General features: G+C 40.8%; 1 protein-coding gene across 2 annotated transcripts in view; it reads left to right on the forward strand.

Moving 5' to 3' along the window:
* Positions 1 to 2,306: 2,306 nt before the first annotated feature.
* Positions 2,307 to 23,092, forward strand: part of ARSJ (arylsulfatase family member J) — a 44,012-nt gene continuing 23,226 nt past the window's right edge. The window contains exon 1 of one of the 2 annotated variants that reach the window (XM_061443342.1): positions 2,307 to 3,053. In XM_061443342.1, coding sequence (XP_061299326.1) covers positions 2,677 to 3,053 — 377 coding nt within the window. In that variant the 5' untranslated portion in view covers positions 2,307 to 2,676. Of the gene's footprint in view, positions 3,054 to 17,089; positions 19,172 to 23,092 lie in introns of those variants that run through there. The other variant, XM_061443350.1, reaches the window with a different exon arrangement.

The raw sequence follows: 23,092 nt of genomic DNA on the forward strand, positions 1-23,092 counted from the left end.
ATTTGCAGTTGGGCGGTGACTACCAGGGTTAACTGTGGTTAATGGGGCAGTGGGAAAATCGAAGGCTCTGTTCTGATGTCTGCTAATAGCTCTGTTTTGCAGGGACATAGACGCTGTGCCAGCTCCCTACTGATAGATATTTTTTCCTACCATTCAAATAATCTGAATTCCAAACTCCAAATTTAGATGATTCTGTAGTTTTACTCACTGCCATTGGTCATATGCTTAGGAATGAACCCCTTTAGCCAGCCTTCTACCACTCTGAATATTTTGGACATGTTCGAAATATTCTGATTATACAAGCAGAATCATATATGGCTAGTTATGGATAACTATATGTGGATAGCATAATGCATGGGTTATGTAGAGCATACAGTTGTAGCTGATGGTTGGTATTTTTGAAACAAATAATGAAAACTGTATTAAAGTACTAGAAAATATATATACATTTGATTAGATATTTAGTATGATGCTCTTCCAATTGTCTGGGTCCATGGCGCTATTAGTTTATGTTAAAAGGACTTCATATTTTGTTTGCCATTTTGCAAGAGATGGGTTAAAGGCAAAATAGCGTTGCTAACCAAATCTGCATTTTACCACCCGTAGGTTTAGGTTTCCATACGCATGCTTTTAGTTTTGTAAAAGCTGGGGGAATAGAAGGAGTAAAATTGAATAGAGAACGCTTTAAGGGGAATGTCATTTCAGTATATGAAAATTTAAAAGTGTTTCTTCAGCTTAAGGTTTTGGAGTTCTGTGGTGGGTTTTGTTTTCTTGTTTTGTTTTGGCATTTTAGGAGTTTGAGTTAATGTGCTGTAAAGTTCTTCCAGTGTCAGACGATATTCTACCTCAGGAGTTAAACTCTGTAGGTTTCACAATGCAGATGTAATTTAATTATTCTCAACTTCCAGTTTGGACAAGCCCTTAGGTACCACATTAAATTCACTAAACCCCCCTCTACTTCCATGTTCTCCCTGCTGCAGCATTATAACTGTAGCACAAGGGGCCTTGGAGCAACCTGGTCTAGTGGAAGGTGTCCCTGCACATGGCAGAGGGTTGAAATTGGGTGAGGTCCCTTCCAACCAAAACCAGTCTGTGATACAGTAAAAGTGTATCTGGCAGAAAAATAGTTAAGTTTGGGAGCCATTATGTTGGCTGTCATGCCGCATTTTCTGTTCTGATACTTTAATGCTGATACGAGGAACTTTGCATTACAGAAGCTACTCCAGATGACATGGTTTCCGTGCAGTACACAAGTTAATATTATGCACAAGTTAATGTGCTGTGCAAGAGGAAAGTAATGCTCCATGAGAAAAAACTCCTCCCTCCCAGCCCCAAAATTGGCTGTTTCGGGCAATATTACTCAGAGCTGTGGGGAGCAGAGTGAACTTTTAAGATTATGCTGAACTTTTCAGAGTTAGAATCCATCAGCTCTTAAGAAAGGAGAGATAGAAGCTTTCCTGTGGGAGGCTGGCTACCAGCAGTGACCAGCCCGAGCCCCTGAGGGCTGCTGAGGTGCAGTCATGACAGGGATTTCTCCAAGTGGTTCTGGAAGAATTAATGTTTCATAAAATCTGAAGTTGTTCCTGTCATGATGACTCATATTAGACAGGTCAAACTGCACATTTACTTCTGTTTAGCCTAATCGTGCATGAACATGGGTTTTTGCTGGCTTCGGTGTCATTCAGGGTTGGGGTGAAGTTGTATATTGCAACTCCAGCAAATTCATACTTGAACCGATATTTCTTACAATGATAGCACTTTGAAAGGGGGCGTTCCTCGCATGTACCACAGCGTTACCAGAATGGAGGGTTTGGGATTTGGGGACTGTTTTGTGGCTGAAAACAAATCCGGTACATTCATAACTTCCAGATGTTCGTGTCGATTTCGGAAACACTTAAACCAATAGATATTTCGGGGGGATTGACGACGACCACCTAGCTTCGGGCAGGAAGGAAAGAGACGTGGGACTCACGGGCGGAAAGGGTTGACTTGTGCTCGGGGGGGGGGGCGGGAGCGGTGGTGTTCGCCGCCGAGCTGCGGGGAGGAACGGGAGGAAGGGTGGGGAAAGGCCGGGAAGGAGGAAAGGGAAAAGAAGGCGCGGGCAGGGCCTGGGTTTTCAGGGGGGTCGGGCAGGGGGCCGCCAGGCCGCCAGCCCATGTGCCGGCAGCAGCAGGGTGAAGTCTGGGAGGAAAGAGGAGGACAGGAGGAGACGGGAGGGAGGGAGCGGCCGAGCAGTGCCGGAGGGGGCGGGCGGAGGGAGGTGGCACGTCCCGTCCGTCCGGGCCGGACCCGTCTCGTCCCGTCCCGCTCCGCCGCCGCGGTGCGCCGGGGCGCCCTGGCTCGCCGCGGCATGGTCACCGGCCGCGCGACGGGCAGGCAGCGGCGCCCCGGCGCGCGACCGGGGCGGGCCGAGGATGCTGTGACCCCCGGCGCGGCCCTGCCCACCCGGCCGGCACCGGCTCCAGCACCGGCACCGGGCGGCAGCTTCTGAGGTTGCTGAAGATGGTGGTGGCCAAGATGAGCGGCGGAGCTCCTCCACTTGGCCCTGGCCGGAGGGACCCCTGAGGAGCCCTGCCTCGCCTCGGCATCTGGCTCCGTTTGTGGGAGATTTTGGTTTTCTTTTTATGGTTATTACTATTTTTCTGTGGTGTGTGGCTCTCGCTGCAGCCAAGGTGGATGGCCCGTGGTGGGTGCAGCTGGCCTCACTGCCTCTGCAAGGGCAAGATGGTGGTGGTGGGGGTGCTGGCCGGGCTCTCGGTGCTCAGCATCCTCACCTACGGCTACCTGGCCTGGGACAGCCTCGGACTCGGCCCCGGAGAGACGGGAGCAGCGAGCGCTGGGATGGGTGAGGAGCCGGGGGTCAGCTCCCCCAGCTCGCAGCCACACATCGTCTTCATCCTGGCTGATGATCAGGGCTTCAGAGACGTGGGGTACCACGGATCCGAGATCAGGACGCCCACTCTGGACAAGCTAGCTGCTGAAGGGGTTAAACTGGAGAACTATTATGTTCAGCCGATGTGCACACCGTCCAGAAGTCAGTTTATCACTGGAAAGTAAGTTTACTGCTACTTCATCATTTACCTCACCATCTTAAAACATTGTCCCTGTTGAAAAGAGCACAGGTTGAACCTGGCAAGGTCCACATCTTTTTTATCCTATTGGCAGAGCCTTTTTGATCTGCTTTAAAACCTTGAGCAAAATGGACTTTCTAATGTGTTTGAAGTAGTGAAAGAAAACCTCATGCTCTGTTGAGGCGGTGAGGATTCAGCACTGTGTGCTACCCTTGCAGTGTACTGTCCTACAGTTACTGCCTCACAAACATACGTGCTAGTTGTCAAGTAGTGTTGCAAGTGCTGGGAAGTGATCAGCTTGGATTTTCTGGGCCATTTCACAGTGACTTGCAGGAGCAGTCTGTGTTAGGGAATTGAAAAAGTTATGTATCCTCCCATGTGTTCATTGCAGCCAGCATGTTGGCTCACAGGCCCCATGAGCATTGACTTGCGATGAGTTTTCTCTGAGGGCTGTACTGAATGTATGAGATGGTTCCTCAGTGCGTCACAGGTGGATGAGTGCCAGGAATCCATACTCTGTCGGGATTCCCCATGCTGCAGCATCGCTCTTGTCATGGTGTGGTTGCTGCTTTGCAAACAATTGGAAACTTTTCTCTGAAGCCACTAAACAAGGTGCCTTGCCAAAATGCTAACAGCAGTGGGCTGGTACTGTGTGTGCTTTGCCCTCTCTGGTATTTGAGCTGTAGGAGTGGTTCCCAAATACCTCTTAAGTGTGGACACATTTACTCTGGAACAAACTCACCTTGTTTCTGTTTAGCTTAACTCATTTTGACCGGAACAGGGAACTCTTAAAAGAGCAAAAGAAAATGAGAGTGGAACAGTTACTTTGTTTATGTTCTCCTTTCCTTAAGTATAAACAGGAACACAGCAATGTTAATACTGCTAGTAGAAAAAATACATGCTTAAATGAAACAAGCGACTGGCCTCGTGTCTTGTGTCTCTGTATGGTAGAGTTGGAGATAATTCCTGGTCTCAGTCTAGTTCCCAGATGGCTGGACCGCAGAGAGTTGCATGGAGAACTGACATGTTATCTAGAGCAAGGCTTCCCCTCACAGTTTTTCGGATTTTTTTTTTTTTTCTTTTTCCTTTATGTGGACCATTTCTTATTTTGAGACACCTACTCACTCCTTCATCAGAGCACAGTGGCCCTGCACAACTGAAGTAGCGGTTTACAAGGGCAGTGTGTATCAGGATAGTGCTTAATGCATCTTGGTTGTCTTTAAAGCTATGCAGCAGTTGGAAGGAACAACCTTCGCTAGCAGCATGTAGCCAGCCAGCTTTCCGAGGACAGTGGTTTGGGAAGCAGGGCTTCACAAAGGGAATGTCATGTTACCCAATAATGACTCATGAAGTAACTGGAGGAACAGGATTACTCAGTTCCGGGGGAACCAGGGTGCTGCTTCGGCTCTTGGGAGACTGCAGGGGTTGTCTAAGCACAAAAAGGAACAAAAGTAAAGTAAGGAGTAACAGTAACTCAGTTTAACTGTTTTAATCCTTTGGTAATTAATGAGCAGGTTGTGTGTAAACATATAGTAAAAGTCAGGCATGTTCAGAGGAACCTTGCTTGTCGTTGGCTCGTCAGGCGGGAATCTGCCTGCTTTGGTTTTGGATGCTTTTATAGGAAAAAAAAGAAATTAGCTTATTCTTCATTTTAATTTTCTTAGTTTGCTGATCTAACTAAAACCTTTAGAACACTTTTTTTCATGTTCTACTTTTGAGAGAAAGGGAGCTGCAGAGGGAAGGAGCTGCAGAGGGAAAGATCTACCTCACGTGACTAAGAAATAAGGGAGGGAGTGGTGAGGGGTTAATAGGCTTGGGTAGAGTATTAACAAGACAAGTTCAGAGGATACTATTACGCATTCTCACTGAAGATAAATGCTAGTAACAAGTGCTTTTAATGCTTCTTAGTAGAGGCACCTTTATTGAAATGGCAGGACTCAAAAACTGCTAAGCCAGGAGAAGTACTGTTATTTCTCAGATTCCAAGATGTGTCAGTTCAAGGCTAGAAGCCTGCCTGTCCACAGAAGGATCACCTGGATGCTTCATGCCTCCCAATACACATACCACGCTTAACATGTTCCAAACATTACCTGATTGATCTATAAAAAACAGAGGGGCTTATGTAAACCGGACTCATCAGGGAGCACTGACTCACCTTGCCAAGTGGAAGTTAAACTGGAGGCTTCAAATTCTTCACAGGTCTCTAGACAGGCCCTCCAAGGCTTAAGTTAGTAAAGAGACCCTTTTGGTAGCTGTCCTGTGCTAGTGAATGAGCACAAGGAAAGAGGTTGGAGGTGAACATGTCAGAAGGAAGAGGTAGAATTAGCTGTTTTTTTCCCTTCATGCTGTACCACAGGGTAACTGTTGGTGAGTCTGTCTTTCTGACCAATTATACTTCTGTTTGATTTCACATGAGCTGTACTTGGGGCTTTGGCCAAACACACATTTTCATTTCTTGCTTTCTCCCCCTGTTACCTCCTTCCCCATTCACTCCATCAGAAACAGCTGCTTTCAGGCTAATAGTAAAGTTTGGCTTCCACAACTTTTTATTTTGGGCTTTATTTATGGGTGTGGAAAGGGGAGTTGCAGCTGAGCTGAATCTTGGGAACAGAGAAGAAAAGTGTGAGCCAGTGGGCTGAGTGCCACATGTGATGTGCTCTGCTCTGCTCTCCCAGCTGCTGTGCTGGGGCCAGTGTGGGGAGGTGAGGGAGGCAGCTCAAGTGAGGCAGCTCAACCCCTGCTCCAAAGCTGCATGACTGCAATGACAGAAGGGACAGGGGCTCCAGCTTGTGGTGCTCCTGGGACTGCTGCAGTTCCTGCCTCAGCTTCCACAGCTGGAGTCAAAATTTGATCATCGGGGGTTTGGAGGCTCATCCCTAAGTGCTGCTTAAGGCTGGTTTCAACAGGGCAGTGCCCTGCAAGTGATGGCTTGGCTTCGTGAGCAAAGATTTGGGAAGGGCTTTAACCACACTTGCTACAAGCATGATGACCAAGGGCATGTGGAATATGCAAATCTGGTTGGAAAAGGGTGCTTAGGCAATCAGGAAGTGTCGGACCAGGACTGTCATCTCCTGAGCAATCTTGAGCGACCCATGTGCTGGTCCGCCCGCGTGCAAGGTTGGATCTGCAGTTTCCCATGCACCTTGTCACCTGCCGTTTCAACCCTCGCCTGTCCATACAGACAAGTGAGAGTAAGCTCTTCCAGCCTGTGCAGAGGACTTTTTTAGGTGAGGCGCAGCTTGCGCAGAACTGGCCCCACCCTTTTCACCTGAGGTTTAACTGCATGTAATCATGAGGTGATTGACCTGCTGAGAAATTGTAGAAGTTTTTTATTTTTCCCCTCTCCCAAAGGATCAGTCAACATGAGTAGTCCTCCAGATGACTTGTATTGCGCGACACTGTTTTTTTGCTGTTGCTTTCTCCTTGGAAGTATTAGGCATTCCTCAATAAACCAAATAATTACACATGCTGAGTTAGGTGAGAAGAAATCTGCCTCTATGTACATCAGCCATGCAGGAGTATCCTTAAGATACAAAGAGACATGGATGTGGTACAGAACACATCTAAACTAAAAGGCTGCTTTTTAATTCATCCATTAAAGAAATTGAAAATAAACACATTTCTGTTTTTTATGTTATTATAATTCATATAGAAGAAAATAAAAAAATAGTGGCTCAGACTTAAGGTCTTCAAATTCTCCCAACTAGGAAATGGGTTAAGAACATACAAGGGTGCTCAGCTTGCACCTATCAGCTCACTGGCCAAGCATTTAGTGAGTTAGCTGTTTTATCTGTGTGCTTAATTACTTTATGATTTTTCACCCCTTGTATTATTTCATAGACTAGTTTGGTAGCATGGGTTAATATCTTGATTTATGGAACAATACAGGCCATGTAACATATGAAGAAAATCTAAGATTATTTGTGTGTAAAGGTTTCTTCATGTGCATGTATGACAGTGGATTTAGGTGAGGTAGAGAGTAGAAGATTGACTTATGTTTGTGTGTGGTGTTGATTATTTAGATAGATTGCTAACTTGTATTATCATTAAGAGTCATCTTTTTTTTTTTAAATGAAGAATTATTGAAGAACAGTCAGTGTGGGGACAGTTTCCCAAAGTTTTTAAAGAAAGATTGTGGCCAAGAGAATTATTATGAGCTGGTGAGACAAAAAGACTATAAGCTTAGGTGAATATCTGTTGAGGTAGCTGACCCAATTCCATGGAGGGTATTACGCAATGGAGTTATATTTGTTGGAGTAATACTTAATTTAGGAAAGGAATTTGAGAAATAAGATTCACTGATTAAAAGGAATGTAGACATAATATCGCATAAATGTTTTTGGTGTGGAAGCCGGCAGTGGACACCTATTTCCTCTGCTAGGCTTCCAGTTTTCTGCTGACCATCAGACTTGTAACCTTAGGACCTTGATGTGCCTTGGAACCCCTTTGGGCCACAGGAAGGTTCCTGACCTATGCAGGAGTAGGGATCTATCTCTCTGTTTGTAGAAACCAATGCATAGATAGGCTGACAGATCACTAAGGAACCTCAACTCTTTTACAGTGAACAGTTATGAATCATGGAATCCTACACTAATCCTAAGATTGAGATTCGCATGATGAATAGAATATGGAGATGGAGGATGGAGAGAAATGTTGAAGGCTCGGGGAAGTAAATACTGTTTTCACTGGCATAAAATGAAATATGAGAATTTGCTCCTCCAAAGCAAACAAAAATAGATTGTATAATCAGTAAGCATAATCAAAGTGTTATTTTAATATAAATAATTACATCTGTTGCCTAATTATATAAGTATTACACATATAAATGCATATAGCTGGTTAGCATGTATTCTCTTGTAGGCATCACTGTATATCAATACACAGTTCACCTTTAAAAATTATGATGTCTTAGCACACTAAGAGTTATTTTGGCAAACGGAAATAGAATAGAGTTTAAAGTACTCTGAATTGAAAGCAGTGTAGCTAACTTGTAGTCAAACAAAAGCACTGTATTTGGGGGTTTCAGACTTGTAAGCCTTTGCTTTCCCTGCCTCCTGGGTGCATAATGGTCCCAGCTGCAGTCTCAGCAGTTTGGTTGCTCTGAGAAGGAACCAGTACAATGGTGTGTGACTCAGAAGCTCACTTCTGTGCTCGGAGTTGGAATGAAGGGTCTCAGAGGCCTGGTGGGAATACTGGGGAATGTGTGTAGCACTCCATTATTTACATTCCCTATTCTGTAGTTCACCAAATATGAAGGACTGGATAAAATCAGCCTTAAGTGTCGAGAGGGGGTCTCATCTACCCTGAAGTAAAGAGACTTGGCAGTCATTGGTCTGGAGTTTAATTTTGATCAGTGTTTCCATTAAGAACCTGAATGATTAAATAAGATGTTCTGACTAAATATGCCACTAAGATAGGAGGAACTGCCAGCATTAAGGGACTATAGTGATAATGAAAATCTTGACAAATTAAAAAAATAACCTGAAAAAAAGGCAGAATTAAAGTCAGCAGTTATAGATAGCAGATCTATGCTGAAGCAGAAATAACTTTACAAGCCAGAGGATGGTGAACAACTACTTAGCATTTCTGTAGAAAAGTGGCTGTAATTGTAGTGAATCATGCATGGAATATAAAGTCAACAATGTCATGCAGTTACAAAGAAGGCAAACATCAAACCAGTTTGTATAAATACAGCAGCCTAGTAGATACGCGAAGGAGCTCTTCTGCTCTACGGCTGGAGCACTTGTGCCCAAACTTGGGCATCGCTCTCCGAGAGGACGATAGTGTCCAGATAAGGATGATCAGATATCTTAGAAGGATAACCGTGGAGAAACAATCAGAAGAAACTGAGTAGTTTAGTCTCCAGAAGAGAAAAATGAGGAGGAACCTGATGAGTCCTCAGTATTTTAAGAGCTGTGAAAAGAGAAAGGACATAATGTGTTTTCAGTGTCATGATTGATGGTGCAAGAATGAGTAGCTTTCTTGGGCAACGAAAAAACTTCAGATTAGAGAACAGGGAAAACTTTCAAATGCTAAAGGTTGTGAAACTCTGGAATAGCTGCCTTTGGGAAGTTGCTGTGTTTCTTCATTGCCAGTCATTAAGAACAGATAAGACAAATATGTCAGGAATGACATAATGTAGTTGAATCTGTCTTGGGGAAAAGAGTTGAACTGGATGGCTATTCTTCCAGCTGAGGTTCATCTGTGGCTCATTTGAAGTCTGTATTAACTAGAGAAGGCATTCGGAAGCAGTATGTTTGTAAAACATTTTTCAATGCTAGAAATTATTTCAGTGTTCATTCTGAAAGAAAGGTCTGTGGAAACTTGACTTCAGTTTTCTCCTAGAAATTCCTGTTTTCCGTATCCTCATTTTCTCTGAAAACTCCCAAGATTTTGTTTTGTAGGCCTTCATAACTCTTGCGATATGTAATTACTTTTTTATGCTGACTTCTTTCAGGACAATTTGTGGCGTTGCTGCAAAAGATGTTGAGGTATCTTTTTCCATGTTCTTGTTACGTCTTTCACTTAGGATGACATTGTCCATGAATACATACATATATGTATGCAGCATACACAGAGAATGAATCAATAATTAAATGCAAGGACTTAATTTTCTCGTTTACTTCTGCCTCTCGGCTCTCCTGTGTTTGTTCTGCAGAAAATTAGATCCAGGTACTGAACTGCTCTATGGGCTTAAGATACAAGAAATCTGTTCATATCACTGTAATTGCTAATGCACTATGCAAAGGAGCATTTGGAGGAAAAAGTTGGAAACAGAACTTCATGCAGACAATAAAGATTAAATAAAAATAACATGGAGGAAATAGGAAAGTGTACTACAGGTTCTGATAACTTCTTCTTATATCACTTCTTGGTAACTTTTAAGAGTACTGTTTGATATTTAGGTCTGCTGCCTATAAGACAAACATAGTGTTATCTGACATATATAACTAATGGGATAGTGGAAGTACATTAACTCTCTTTTTCATTGTCAAATTTATAAAAAGTGCAGTAAATTAAAGAAACACAGTTGGAAATAAATTTACAGTATCTGTGCTTGTAAATGATCAGTACTCTGAAGAGTTTAAGTTATAAATTTTAAGCCTTTGGTTTGCCTTTTTTCGAACTGGAAAAGAGAAATTATATTCCATGGGAAAGTTAGGCTTTAAATAATTAAGGGATTTTGCTCATTCAGCATTGTTCCTGGTATGTTTGCTTTGTAATTGATGATGCATGTTGCTGCCTGCAGCAATAACTTGAATGAGTGGAAGTGGTGGACTCCTATTATAACAAATCTTGATTTCCCTTCCTCTTTCTCCATGAGACCCTGTAAATCAATCGAGATGAGGATGTCAGATGGGTGGCTGGAAACAAAACTGTGTAGTAAAGAGATGGGGTTTACTTTCATGTTAAAGGATTTAGACCAAGATGTTCAAGTTAGAAGGGACTTAAAATCTGGGCAAATTAAATTCATGTTTTCTTTTAAATACATTTTGTAGAAAGATTTGCCAGGTTTATGAACTATTTTATTTCACTTTGTGGGGAGTTAATTTTTTTTCCTTATGTTGTGATTTGTGTGAATTGATTTTTATGGAAAGTTTATGATTTGTTAATTTCCACTAAAACCCTAAAATGTTAATGTTTATTAATAGATACCAAGTCAGTGGTTGTCAAGTTTGACACATCTGAGCAATTGCTTCTTCAGCGCATGATGCTTCATGCTGCTTTTTTCATGTTCTACTCCAGACTAGTAGTTTCTTGCAGCTTGAGGAGCTAGCACTTGTTTGTTGGTTCTTAGCTGTCAACCTTTGAGGTTTTCTATTCCCCTGTTGGTTTTTTTGTTTGTTGGGTTTTTTTTTTTTTGGTTTGGTTTGGTTTGTTTTTTTTGTTGGGTTTCTTTCCTTGTTTTGTACTGATTTGTAGGCAGACTTTCTATCCTGAAGAAAGTTTCCTTAGATTTAGAATGTATGCTTAAGAATAAATAGGGTAATTTCACCAGCCTTAATTCATTAGATTAATATAAATAGTAAGAGGTAAATGAAGATTGTGCATGTGAGAGTGATCCTGCATGGGATGTGTTTGCTTTCTATGCATCAATAAGTAGTCTTTTTATAATAGCTGCCCAATTTCTTAATTTTCTTACTTGAGAGCTAGTAGGTGTGGCTGGTGACCTCAGCTTTTCTCTGTAATGTAAACTGGTAGGGTGCAATGCAGTGAAAATTAGTCTTCAGGTAGGGAGAAGCAATGCAGTATCTTTAGGCTGAATACACTCCAATATACTGTTAACTCACAGATTGTAGCTCTCTGAATTTAATAAACTTTGTCAAAGCAATACTTATAATCACATTTTATGTACTTAGTTTGTCGTGTATTACAGTTCAAAGAGTCAGAAAACTGGGTTTGAGGAGACCTCTGGAGGTTGTCTAATTGGGTGTCCTGACAAATTACACAGTAGGGATGCAGTGACTTTATAAACTCTCTTTTATTGTTTGTTTCCTCCTGGAAATAAGAAAATACTGCAAAGTATTCAAGAAATTGGAATCTAGACTGTTGTTTGTTAGGCAATTCCCTAGCTTTACCAGGTTGTCCAGTTTAGTGAACTTAAGAAAACTGTTTTGTGAACTTTTTCCTGTTTCCATTAATCTCTTAAAAATAGTGGGGGGTTGTGTTTGTTTGGGTTTTGTTTGTTTGTTTTGTTTTTGTTTGCTTTTTTTTTCTTCTGTGCCAACTGATGAAATGAGTTCAGCGAATTTGTTAATGTCCATAGCATAATGGCAGCTCCTTCCTTAACTGTTCCATGTCGTATTTTCAAGAGACTTTAGGGAAAGTTATTCTAGTATGTTCGCTGATTTCTCTTAAAACAGAATATTTAACTTTTGTACTTATTTTACTATTATCTTTTCAAATCCACTGTCATTTGCAATATGCTTCTAGGACTTACTGACATGCAGGATGCTTTTCTTTAGTTTTCTTAACCGCCTTATGTACAAGGTAAGGCTTTGAGAGCTGGGTTTCCTACTGTGCAGAAAGCAAGTCTGAGAGGAATCTCATCCCTGTCTTCAGCTACCTCAGTGCGGGGAAAGAGAAGGCAGGAGGTTCTTTCAGAGGTGCACAGAGAAAGGAAGAAAGGCTGGGCACTGCTTGCATCAAGACTAGGTCAGGCTGCTCAGAGACATTGATAGGTTGCTTCCAACTTAAACTATTTTATGGTTCTAATTTGTCACAATAAAATTCCTGGTGGATGGGAGGAAGGAGCAACTTACTTCTGTGTTGTTTCTCCCCTTGCAGAAGTTCTCTAGGCAAAAAATAAAGTATTTGGAGTGTGCCTGCTTGGTTTATGGCCCTTTTACCTGACCAGTCGCTCTCGAGTTGTCGTTATTGCATCCCTGTTAAAGTCTTGTTTCTTTAAGAACACAACACACTGGTAAGAATATAACAACACTAAACTTAGCATTGTACCTCAGATTCTGAACTTTACCACATCTGTGCAGGAAGTACCTACATTAGTAAAGACGGACTTACATGTATCAGGTATGTTCTTCACTGAAGTGTTTATACAATTTGTGAGATATATTTCTGTTGTCTTCATTGTTGCTGTTGTTACAATATTGAATTCATTTTAATGGGAGGGTGAGAATTTGATCCTGTATACAGTGCAGAAGGATAACAATGCCTTAGTTCTTAATTTTGTAACTATACAATTTGATCCTTTTACATTGCAAAACCTTTAAGGCTTCATTTAAACTTATAAAGAATGAGTCTCTGATAAACTGAGGAGTATTTGGCCATCTTGGTAATACTAGGCATAGATACTGTAAGTGATGCAGTCTTAGGTGGTGATTAAGAGCTTAGGTAATACTCTTTGGCATTGTTACAGCCCTGTTAGAGCCTTATTCTGGCACAGATTTCATTTTATAACCTTTAGTAGTCATGTGGGGGTGAGAGTCATTCTTGAGCTGGAGCCACACACCTCTTCCAGGAGCCAGGGCCACTGCATGGTACAGCTGGACCACAGCACTGGGATAGAGGTTCCATCCATCCATCCATCCATCCATCCATCCATCCATCCATCCATCCATCCCTCCCCATGGAACATCCATCCATCCCCTTGGAACAGGGGTCTGGAGGAGGAGGTTATGCTCAGAAGTAGATAGAGGATTAAAAAAAAATGTAAGCAGTCAGTCAAATGACAAAGATCATCTGCCTGGGTACATGTGTTTGGAAACCCTCCTTGTAGGGTGAAGGCATGTAGCATCTCTCAGTGTTTTAAGGTTCTCTGTTGATTTGAATGCTTTGTATGTTTTGCCACCTGACCCTATCCATGGTTTATGGATTGAGTTTCCATTGTTACAAGGTTCTGGTTTCATGTTCCTTGTATCAATTTGAAATTTTGGGGCTGCTTTACCGGGTTGTGATGAGGCTTTGCAGAATGGATCTAGCCAGGGTTGAGCATATTGCAGATCAGAGTGGAGCAGCAGGTTTTTAGCTTCCATTTGGAGAAGTCTGATATTTTCACAGACATTTTCAGTAGAAATGCTTCTGCTTGCCTTAGCTCAGAGCTTTCTATGTATTACGTTATATTTCTGCCATGTAAAATGTTGGCTGTTTTCCACTGAGGAAATGTAGCTCAAGTAGTATGTTAAAGTCTTCTATACTAACCTCCAGGCTCTTCTCTGTGTTGCTACTAGAAGCCAAGTGTCTTTCTTCAGTGTCCTTTTGACACTCTGCCTGCTACTTCTGAATGTCACCATGAAGGGCACTTCAAGGAGTTCAGTAGTCTAAACTCTAGCTGTTATCTCCTACGCTGCATTTGTTAACTGGGCAGGATCTTTACCAGTAATCTGATTTAAGGGTTTGGTTTGTATAGACATAGCTTTTTTTTGTGCAAGTCCTTATAGTGCTTTTGAAAATGAAAACCTGTCATGTCAAGATGACACTTTATTATTCAGCATGCTTCCTCTATGTCACTGAGTCGTACCTGTTCATTCAGTAACAAAACCATGTTTTTCTGCAATTAACTGTGGTGAGTCAGCTTAAGTATGGCAATTTTTTTTTTTTTCTTTTTTCAAAAAATAGTTTGTGGGCTCTTTTGCTTTGTTTGTTGTTTGTTTTTTTTAAATAAACAAGTCACAGCCTGAGACAGTTAAAAACAAAACTAGAGTAATACGTTTTGTGTAAAATGATTTCATGTCATAGTTGGGATTTGAGGGAGGAGGTTAGGGGGCATTTCTGCTGCTTAGAAAATTACTGATAATAAATGTATTTAGGGTCAGAAGTACATACAGGATCAAAAAACAACATGTAAGCAGTCAGTCAAATGACAAAGATCATTTGCCCAAGTACCTGTGTTTGGAAACCCTGCCTGTAGGGTGAAGGCACCCATCACACAAGAGGAAAAACAGTAAACAATCCCTCTTCTTCCCAGTTAACTAGGAGAAAGCTGTTTCCTGGTTTCTGTTTCTCTTAGGTTTTAGAAAATAAGATGAGAGTAGCAGTCGTGGTTTAAATGCAGCTGATAACTCAGCACCATGAAGCCATTTACTCAACCGGGGGGGGGGGGCGGATGGGGAGGAGAATCGAAAGAATGTAAATCCTGCGGGTTGAGATAAGAACAGTCCAGTAACTAAGGTATAACACAAAACTACTAATAATGATAAAGGAAATAACAAGGGGAGAAAATATGAAACTAAAAGGGGAAAGGAAAAAAAACACAACCAAACCAATAAACACACGTGATGTACAATACAATCACTCACCACCCACTGACCAGTAGCCAGCCTGACCTGAGCGGCGATCTGGGCCTTCCGGGTAACTGCCCCCAGTTTATATACTGGGCATGGTGTGCTGTGGTATGGAATACTCCTTTGGTTAGTTTGGGTTAGTGTCCTGTCTCTGCTTCCTCCTGCTTCCTGTGCACCAGGCACATGGAAGAGCATGAGAGACTGAAAAGTCCTTGATCGGAGTAAGCATTACTTAGCAACAACTAAAATCATCTGCGTGTTATCAGTATTGTTCGCAGACTAAAGTCAAAAACACAGCACTGCACCAGCTACTAAGAAGGAAAAAAATGACTGTTAGAGCTGAACCCAGGACAGTAGCATAGGCATAGGGATGCTTTTACGAGAAGAGGCATTGTTTTCTAACAGTGAATGCAGTTAGGCTGACAGTAACTGTAAATTAAGTTCCATTGTTAGAATCATTGATTTAATGATTATATGGAACATACAAATGAAGAAAAACCCCAAACATTTTGAATGTTTTTGAATTCAGCTGCTGATTCCAAATATTAATTTTGGTATTCATAATGCAAAGCTTTGTGTAACAAAAGCAGTTGTTGTTGAAAATAATATGGCTGGTAGCATGAAAAGCATCTTTCATGTACAAGTTTACCCCTTAGGGTGTAATCAAGACCACTACACATACCCTACTCCTGGCATTTAACTTAAATGCAAATGAAAGCACCAAAGATGGGTCCCTGTATAGCCATATACATATATTGTCAGTGGAGATCAGTGGACATCTCTGAGGAGGTAACAGCTTAGTTACGTGCTTAAATTATATGACTGCTCTCCCTGTAAAATGTGCTGCATAAAATTCTGTGAGCCTTACCATGCATGCTTCCTGACAGCTAGAGAAATAAATAACAAATAAAGAGCCGTATCCAGCAGAGTACTGTTGGATAAAGTTCTTTCAAGAAGGATAATAGCAGGTTTATTTACTGGGGCTGGGGTGAAGTGGGTAGTAGCTAGAGCATACTACAAGGATTATCACATCTGTCCTACTTTAAATCTCCTCTTGGATTGCCTTTATGGCCTCAGGCAGGCAGTGTATCTTGTCCAAGCTTCAATTTGCACATCTGTGTAAGTGAACCTTCTTATGACATTGCTGTTAGAGGTTCGGAGCAGGGAGTTTCTGAAATTTAATAATTTGTTAACATGACCCAGTTTTCAGTTCCTTCTGCAATCTCCTGTCCTTCTAGCAGAAAAGCACAGGAAATGATTATGTCCATAGTTAATAGTGGTTCTCTGTCAGGGAATGTGAAGGATTCCCTCACATCCTTCAGGATGCCCCTTTGACAATTTTTATACTATTCCCCCCCACCCTGGAAACATTCAAGCCTTTCAGGTTGTTCCAGAATCAGTTTTAAAGCTTTGCAGCCTTCCAGACATCTTTCAGGCTTTCCTGGGTACCCACCTGCCAGGTTGTCCTTTTGGCATCTTCTGTCTGCTTCCAAGGCAAATCAGTTCAGCTGCCCAGACTTAATCCATTTTCTTCATTTTCCCTCTTGTCCTGCCTCTGGCACTAAGCTAAGGGGGAGCCAAACCAAGTCTTCCCCACAGGAAAGAATCATGTCACCCTGTTTTTTAGATCTCTCTAATTCTTCGGGTATTTTTGGCTAAAGTGCAAAATTTGATGTATCTTTTAGATACAGTCTAAATTTATGTTCATGTTAATCAGTTACTGGCATGCATGCAGATAACTTTTGTATCTGTAAGCAAAGAATATTTATACTTGCCTTGTCAGGATTAAAGCTTGATTGATTGCAGTTGATCACAGTAGTAAATACGCTTTAAGGAGTATCATAGATACTCCTTGCGCAGTCTGAAAGTGTTTTAAAACAGTTTAAAAGCCTTCTGTCAAAGACAATTTTCTAATAAATATTTGATTTTTACCCTGTAAAAATCTATCAGCATACCATTTTAAAACTGGAAGAGATTATACTAACAGGGAGAACAAGGAACTTTGCAAAGGTTGTGCTACTCCTAAGAAAGTTTGAAAAAGAAAACAAACCTTAGGCACTTGGAAGCAGTTCAGGGGTTTCTAATTAGATATGACATGTTGTGATGTGATATGGTAAATAAGCAAGATTATTCACCTCTTGAGTTTGCTCTTCTTTATTCAAACTAATCTATACTAGCAGTCCTAGAACTTAGTTCTCTGCTTGTCTTAGCATCGTAGGAAAATGTTACACTTTGGTTTGCAATCTGATAGAGGAGAACAAGGTGTTTTCCTTAAAGCAGATGTTCCTTTTACAGCTGCAGCATCCCAGGTTCAGCCCCTGTTCACCACGGCTGGACCCAGCTCCTGCAGACACTGCCAGCATTCCAGTAGCAGGGAGAAACTTGCTGTCTTAATGCTGAAGGAACAAATTAAACACTGCTCCTCAGGATGGTTTCTCTCAGCTGTTCTCCATGGAGATGGTTGCTTTTGCTGCTCAGCGAAGTCGGATGTGTATAAGGGAATCTTAGCTGGACTGGCTGGCTTAGGCATGGCTAGTGCTCTCTTGGTGGTTTCTTTACAGCTCTTGAACTGAGCCTGGCTTGCTGCTAGCCAGCTAGGAATGGAGCGATCAAACTAGCAGTTGCTGCTTTGTATCTATACAGATACCTCTAGAAAACAGGGATTTAAGATATTTTAGTAAATTGTGTAGTCCATCCTCCTTCAGGAAATTCCATTATTAAAATATGTGGGAATAACTTCTTCCTAAAAGCCTTTAAAAAAAAAAATTTCTACACTTTCCCCAGGCAGTCTTAGCGATAATTTCAGTTATATAGCTTTTAAATTGTCTAACTTCCATCTTTCTTTATACAGTTTCAGCCTATGATCTGATCACTTGGCAATTCCCAAGTGAAGAACTTACTTTGCTACAAAAAGGGGGTAAATCTCCCATACATCTGAAGTCTATTATAATGTTTCTGCTCTTCCCTTCCATAACCTGAGTAAAATCAGTTCTTTCCATCTTTCCACATCGATGTTGGTTTATATACCTCTGATGACTCTTAGTCGAAATAAATAAGGAGTCCAGAGGACTTGTATTTTGGGGCATATTTCTTATTAAAAGTGACACCCAGAACTAGACACAATGTTCCATCTGAAGTTCGACCAGTACTGCCTTGGTGTTTTAAATTCCAAAGTTCCTAAAATATTTTCACTGTTGAGTAACTGGAATGAAGTTCATCAACTTCTTTGCTGGCATGAATTTACCTCAGCAGAAAATCTGGTCAAAGCATCTGTGTATCAGAGAGCGTGTGACTCTCTTTCCACAGCTGATGTGTAGGGAATATCACAAGAACAACAGATCTTGTACTATTTTTACCCGTTAAATTGCGATCTGCTGATTAAACCAGGATGATGATCCTTACAGGTTTGTTCCTGTTACGACGCCCAAGTTCTGGGGCAGTGCAGGTCAAAGTGTGCTTTAGGTCATCCCAAGCCATAGTAAGATAGCAGCCAAGTTTGAGGTATATTCCCTCTGTGGTCTGAATGTTTGGATAAGAGGTGAATGCATTTCCTTTTCCTCTGACAGACCTGAAAAACCCTTGTCAGCTGTTTTCTTGCCTTAATTTAAACAGGATGTCTTATATTTTACTTAGCCAATCACTTTTATACATCCCAATAAGAGGATGGTGTTTTTTTTCCCAACATCAAGTCACTACTGCCTCATCTCCAGGTTTGGTTATCAGTAAGCCACAGATCTTTTCTGCAAGAAAAAAAGTTTGTGCAGTTGATAACTCCTGCCTAAAGGCAGCATTTTGCAGCTGTTGTAAGTGAATTGCGTTCTGTTTAGTTCAGGCTATTCTTCTAATTTCAAGTTCCTTTTGAATTTCAATTCTCCTCTTCAAAAGGCAATGCAGCAGTTCTACTAGTGCAAATTCATAGTCTACACAGGTGAGCAAATACACTGTGTATAAATTTCTCCTTAAAAATGTATTCATAACCCATATGAAAATAATAGCTATAAATGTAATTAATACAATTGCTGTTATTTATTCCTCACAGATGTACTTTAAGAATAAAAAGCCTGTAGCTTGAATATATTTATTGCAAATTCTTTATCTTAGAACTTGAAACTGAATTTGCCAAGTACATATTCAGGATTAGTTAAGGAAATCATGTGGGCATTTCATTATGTCTTTTTGAGCCTTGGGCTTTTACAGGTGTTTTGTTTTGGTTTTGAGGTATTTCTACTCTCCCTTCTCTGTGTTTCTGGTTCATCAAATAAGCTAATTATCTTGGGGTTTGCCATTACAGTGTTGAATGAACCATGCCACTGTCAATGGATCCTGTTATGCTAGAGCATTACTGGATGTCACCCGCAGGTATTAAATGAAGATATGAATAGGTTGATTGTTCAATCTTAATTTGGTTTGTTCTTCTCTGAAGAAATGAGGTGAACAAGTACCCAAATGAGTAGACAGAACCTTCTCTGTAGCCCAGTTGTTGTGCTGAAGCTGGCAGAAAAAAAGTTGGTACAAGCCAGGGAACCAGGCTGTTGTGGTTTGCATCTCAGTTGTATACTTCTGATAGTGAGCAAGCAACAATGAGCCTTTCACAGGCTGTAACTTCTCCATAGGTGGGGCTGAGCCCTGTGGCCTGTGGCCCGTGGCCCTTCAAGATAAAGTTACTTGAGTAGATTTCTTCACCAAAAAAATTGTCTGTGTTGCAAGTCAAGGTGATCATGTTATGTGCAGGGCCAGAAAGCTAATATGCAGGTACAGCTCCTGTATTCAACAGTACAAGTTGTACGCTTGTACTCTTCAGTATTCTCATTACTTTGTTTCTCTGTTGAGGAAAGACCAATTTCATGAATTGGTCTTTGGTCATTGACACATGAAGGTATTTTCTTAGAAGACTTTGAAGCTTTAAGGTCTTTTGAAGCAGACACATGGGATTTAACAGCAGGGGCATTTTCTACAAAATTAACTGTTGGGGCCTCATTAGTTTTTAAAGATTGGAAATGACCATCAGGCATGCTCCAGATGTTTCCTCTCCTGTAGTTAATACTACGTTTTATTAGAAATATGACCTTTATTTTCTTTTGAATCATGTCCAGCAAAATGGAATTTAGCACTTATTGTCAGTGTATTGGATTTTGGCTTCAGGAATAAAACATGCATGCTCTTAATTGTGCATAAGAATTTCTGCTCTTCATCTCCAAAGAGCATGGATTGTGACGAAGAAGGTAGGAAAACTAATCCCTTACTAGACTGAAACCATCAGGATTATATCACAGAAGATTGGAATTGTCAGTTTCTTCATTTAAGCTAGCATTACAGCAGAGGGCAAGATCTGTTGCCCAGCAAGGATTCCTGTTCTCTGTATATCAGTAGGTTTTGTTGTCTTTTTTCCTTTAGCATTTATAAAACAACCTTGCGAGATGGCCAGGTTGCACAGTACTGTAATTTAGTCAGATTCAGTGTGACTCATAATTTTCAGAAGAATGCTGAATATTTTAAACCTTCACTATTCAAAATAATAAGTGCTGAAGAAGTACCTAGCCTTTTAGAAAGGCTTCCTAGAAGAAAAACTTCTATGCTCAAAAATACATTACTCCTAAAAAAAAACCCAAAACACTATTATTTCCCTGTAGTCCTGGTAGAACAGCCTGTAAAATAAATGTATGTCAATACTACTGTATTAGAAATCATCATCCAAATGAAACTTATGGCAGAAGAGTTTTAGTTTTAAAATTATTTATGCCAAATGATCATGTATATAATTGGAAGTAGTTTCTAAAATAACCGCCTTGTGTTGAATTTAAAAGGGAAAATAATGGACTACAGAATGCCAAGTAAAGTTTTGGTATCTAGAAAAAGGTTAGCAAAGGAGACGTAAAAAGGTTTTCATTTTCTCTACCGCCATTCTTCTATGGAAAATAAATTTACTGTCTCAATTAAACTTTCAATCTGCTGGCAATAGATGTACATGGCCACAGTAGCTGGCTTTAAAGAAAAAGTTATGTACAAAACCCCTACTTTTGTATAGCCTAATTCCCTTGGCTTCCACATGGGAAACTTTGAATTTAGCAAATGGAACAAGTGTGGTCTGAATCTGCTCTGTTTGGTAGCACTTGATAAGTTGTGTCAAAACAGTCCTGCTTACTTGGAATTAAATTCTGCACATTTTGGAAGGAAACACTTGCAAATATTGTCACACTGCAGAAGTGTCTGAAACAGTTGGTGCTGGTACAATACTGGCCAGGCAGCAATGGAATAAAAATATTTCCCTTCCACTGTCTGCTTTAGGCTTATCAGCTGCTGTAAGGCTTATCTGCTGTACAGAAACTCTGTCTATAGTACACTGATCCAAACTACATATATTTTCCTGCATAAACAGTTTTATTTTCAAATAAATCTTTCATCAATTCAGGGTTTAACAACCATGTTTTAATTGCAGTCCATTTGTCTGGCCCAAAAAACTCCAATGCATCAAAATCTGCTGCCCTTCCCAATTAGTAACATCAATTGCATCAACATGAAGGGAAATACTCCAGGTTTGCAGAGGTCTAAGGCTGACTATTTAGGGACTTCATATTGGAAAACACTCGAGTCCTGGTTCTAAAGGAACTAGGCATGGAGCATAAATTTAACTTGACATCCTTTAAATGTGTACTAAGATACTTTATGCAAATAGCCCAAGCACTGCAGCCTTCATATCATAAATTTCAGTCATTTGATTTAGGAAACCTTAGCAAAGGAAAGAGATTACTTGGAAATGAATGCTAGAAAAGTTTACTGTAAATATAAATCAGTATCTACAAAGACTTCCTGTAATGGTTCTTGTGGTTCAAAAGTGTAATTGTAAATTTATTCTGTGCTTTTCATTTTATTCTTTCTGGCAAAGACAAGCAGTGACAATGTGTCATCTTCACCCCAGTGCTGGGTGTATTGGTCACACTGAGTCAATGTATGTAACTTGTGGGAATGTGTGCTTCTTTTCCTCTGCATTCCCATTCTGTCGAGCAAGTGATGCTCGGTCAGTGACTAGGAACACAATGTGCTCAGCCCATGCTGCCTCCTGTCATGGCAGTGTCTTCTCTATGCCTGCAGAAAGAAGGAGAAAAAAGGGGATACACAACCATATGGATTGTTTGCATTTACATTTTCTAGGCTCATTGTGACTCTTCAGGTGTTCAGGACAGCCTGAGAGCTGCTCAAGAGACAGAGATGCAGTGTGCTCTGCTGATAAGGTCAAGTCCATCTCTTGTCTGGTATGTGCAGAAAACAAAGAAGGCAAATGACCTTAGCAAGAGATACAACTTCATCTGTCTCCAGAGATGAAGTCCCAGGTAGATGATTTACTAATTTTCTGAATTTTTCATGACCGCACTCTTGGTGTACATTTCAGAAGCATCATTTTTCCCTTAGTATATTTTTACATGAATATATCTTTGTTTTGTTAGCTAGATGAACCTAAATTTAAGAGCCAGCAGCTGTTCACAACATTTTATTTAATGCACACACAGAGGTTTGCCATGGTTAATGAAAAAGATACAACTTATTAAAATATAATTATTTTGTTAAATATAAAATATTATTCCCTTAAAGCTATAATTTGATATACTGTTTAGAAATAACAATGTAGATTTTCTTAAATTAGTTAAATCTAACTAAACACAACCCATTTAAGCAAGTGGTAGGCAGCTGAAGACAGGTAATTCACAAAACCCAGAGAAAAGCACACACAAACCTGAATGCACAAAATACGCAAACACCTGAATGCAGCATAACTGTATGTGCCCTCCTGTTTTCTCTCCCATCTCATTGGGGGTGTGGTAAAACTGAATGTTCTGAGTTTGTGTGGTACAACTGGAACTCAGCATGAAGGAAACATGATAGGGAGAGAACAGGTTGCTTCTCTTCCCTGAAACAGATAATTTAACCTATTTACAGCACAGTCAGTCTTTAAGAAACAAACGTTCACAGGCCATGTGTGTTTGCTGATGCCACTTGCTTCTAAATTTGCACCTCATAAATTCATTCTTTAAGGAGGTGAGGAAAGAAAGAAACCACGTCTTAATTTGTGTAGGTGCATGATAATGCGGGTAAAGAAATAAGATAGATGAGCCTGACTTCCCCCTCTTTGACTTCCCCCTTGTTGTAACCTACCTTCCCACTCTGGACTTATACTACAATTTTTGAAAGCTATTTTCAGAGGAACAAAGGACAAGAAGTCCAGCCCCTATAATTGTCATCACTGAAGTCTGAGAAAGTCACTGAACCATGGAAACCACAGCTATT

The sequence above is a fragment of the Pezoporus flaviventris genome, unplaced genomic scaffold (genome assembly GCF_033815535.1).
Source record: "Pezoporus flaviventris isolate CSIRO_AGI_PZ_B2104156 unplaced genomic scaffold, CSIRO_AGI_Pfla_v1 ptg000002l, whole genome shotgun sequence".
Lineage (NCBI taxonomy): Eukaryota > Metazoa > Chordata > Aves > Psittaciformes > Psittacidae > Pezoporus > Pezoporus flaviventris.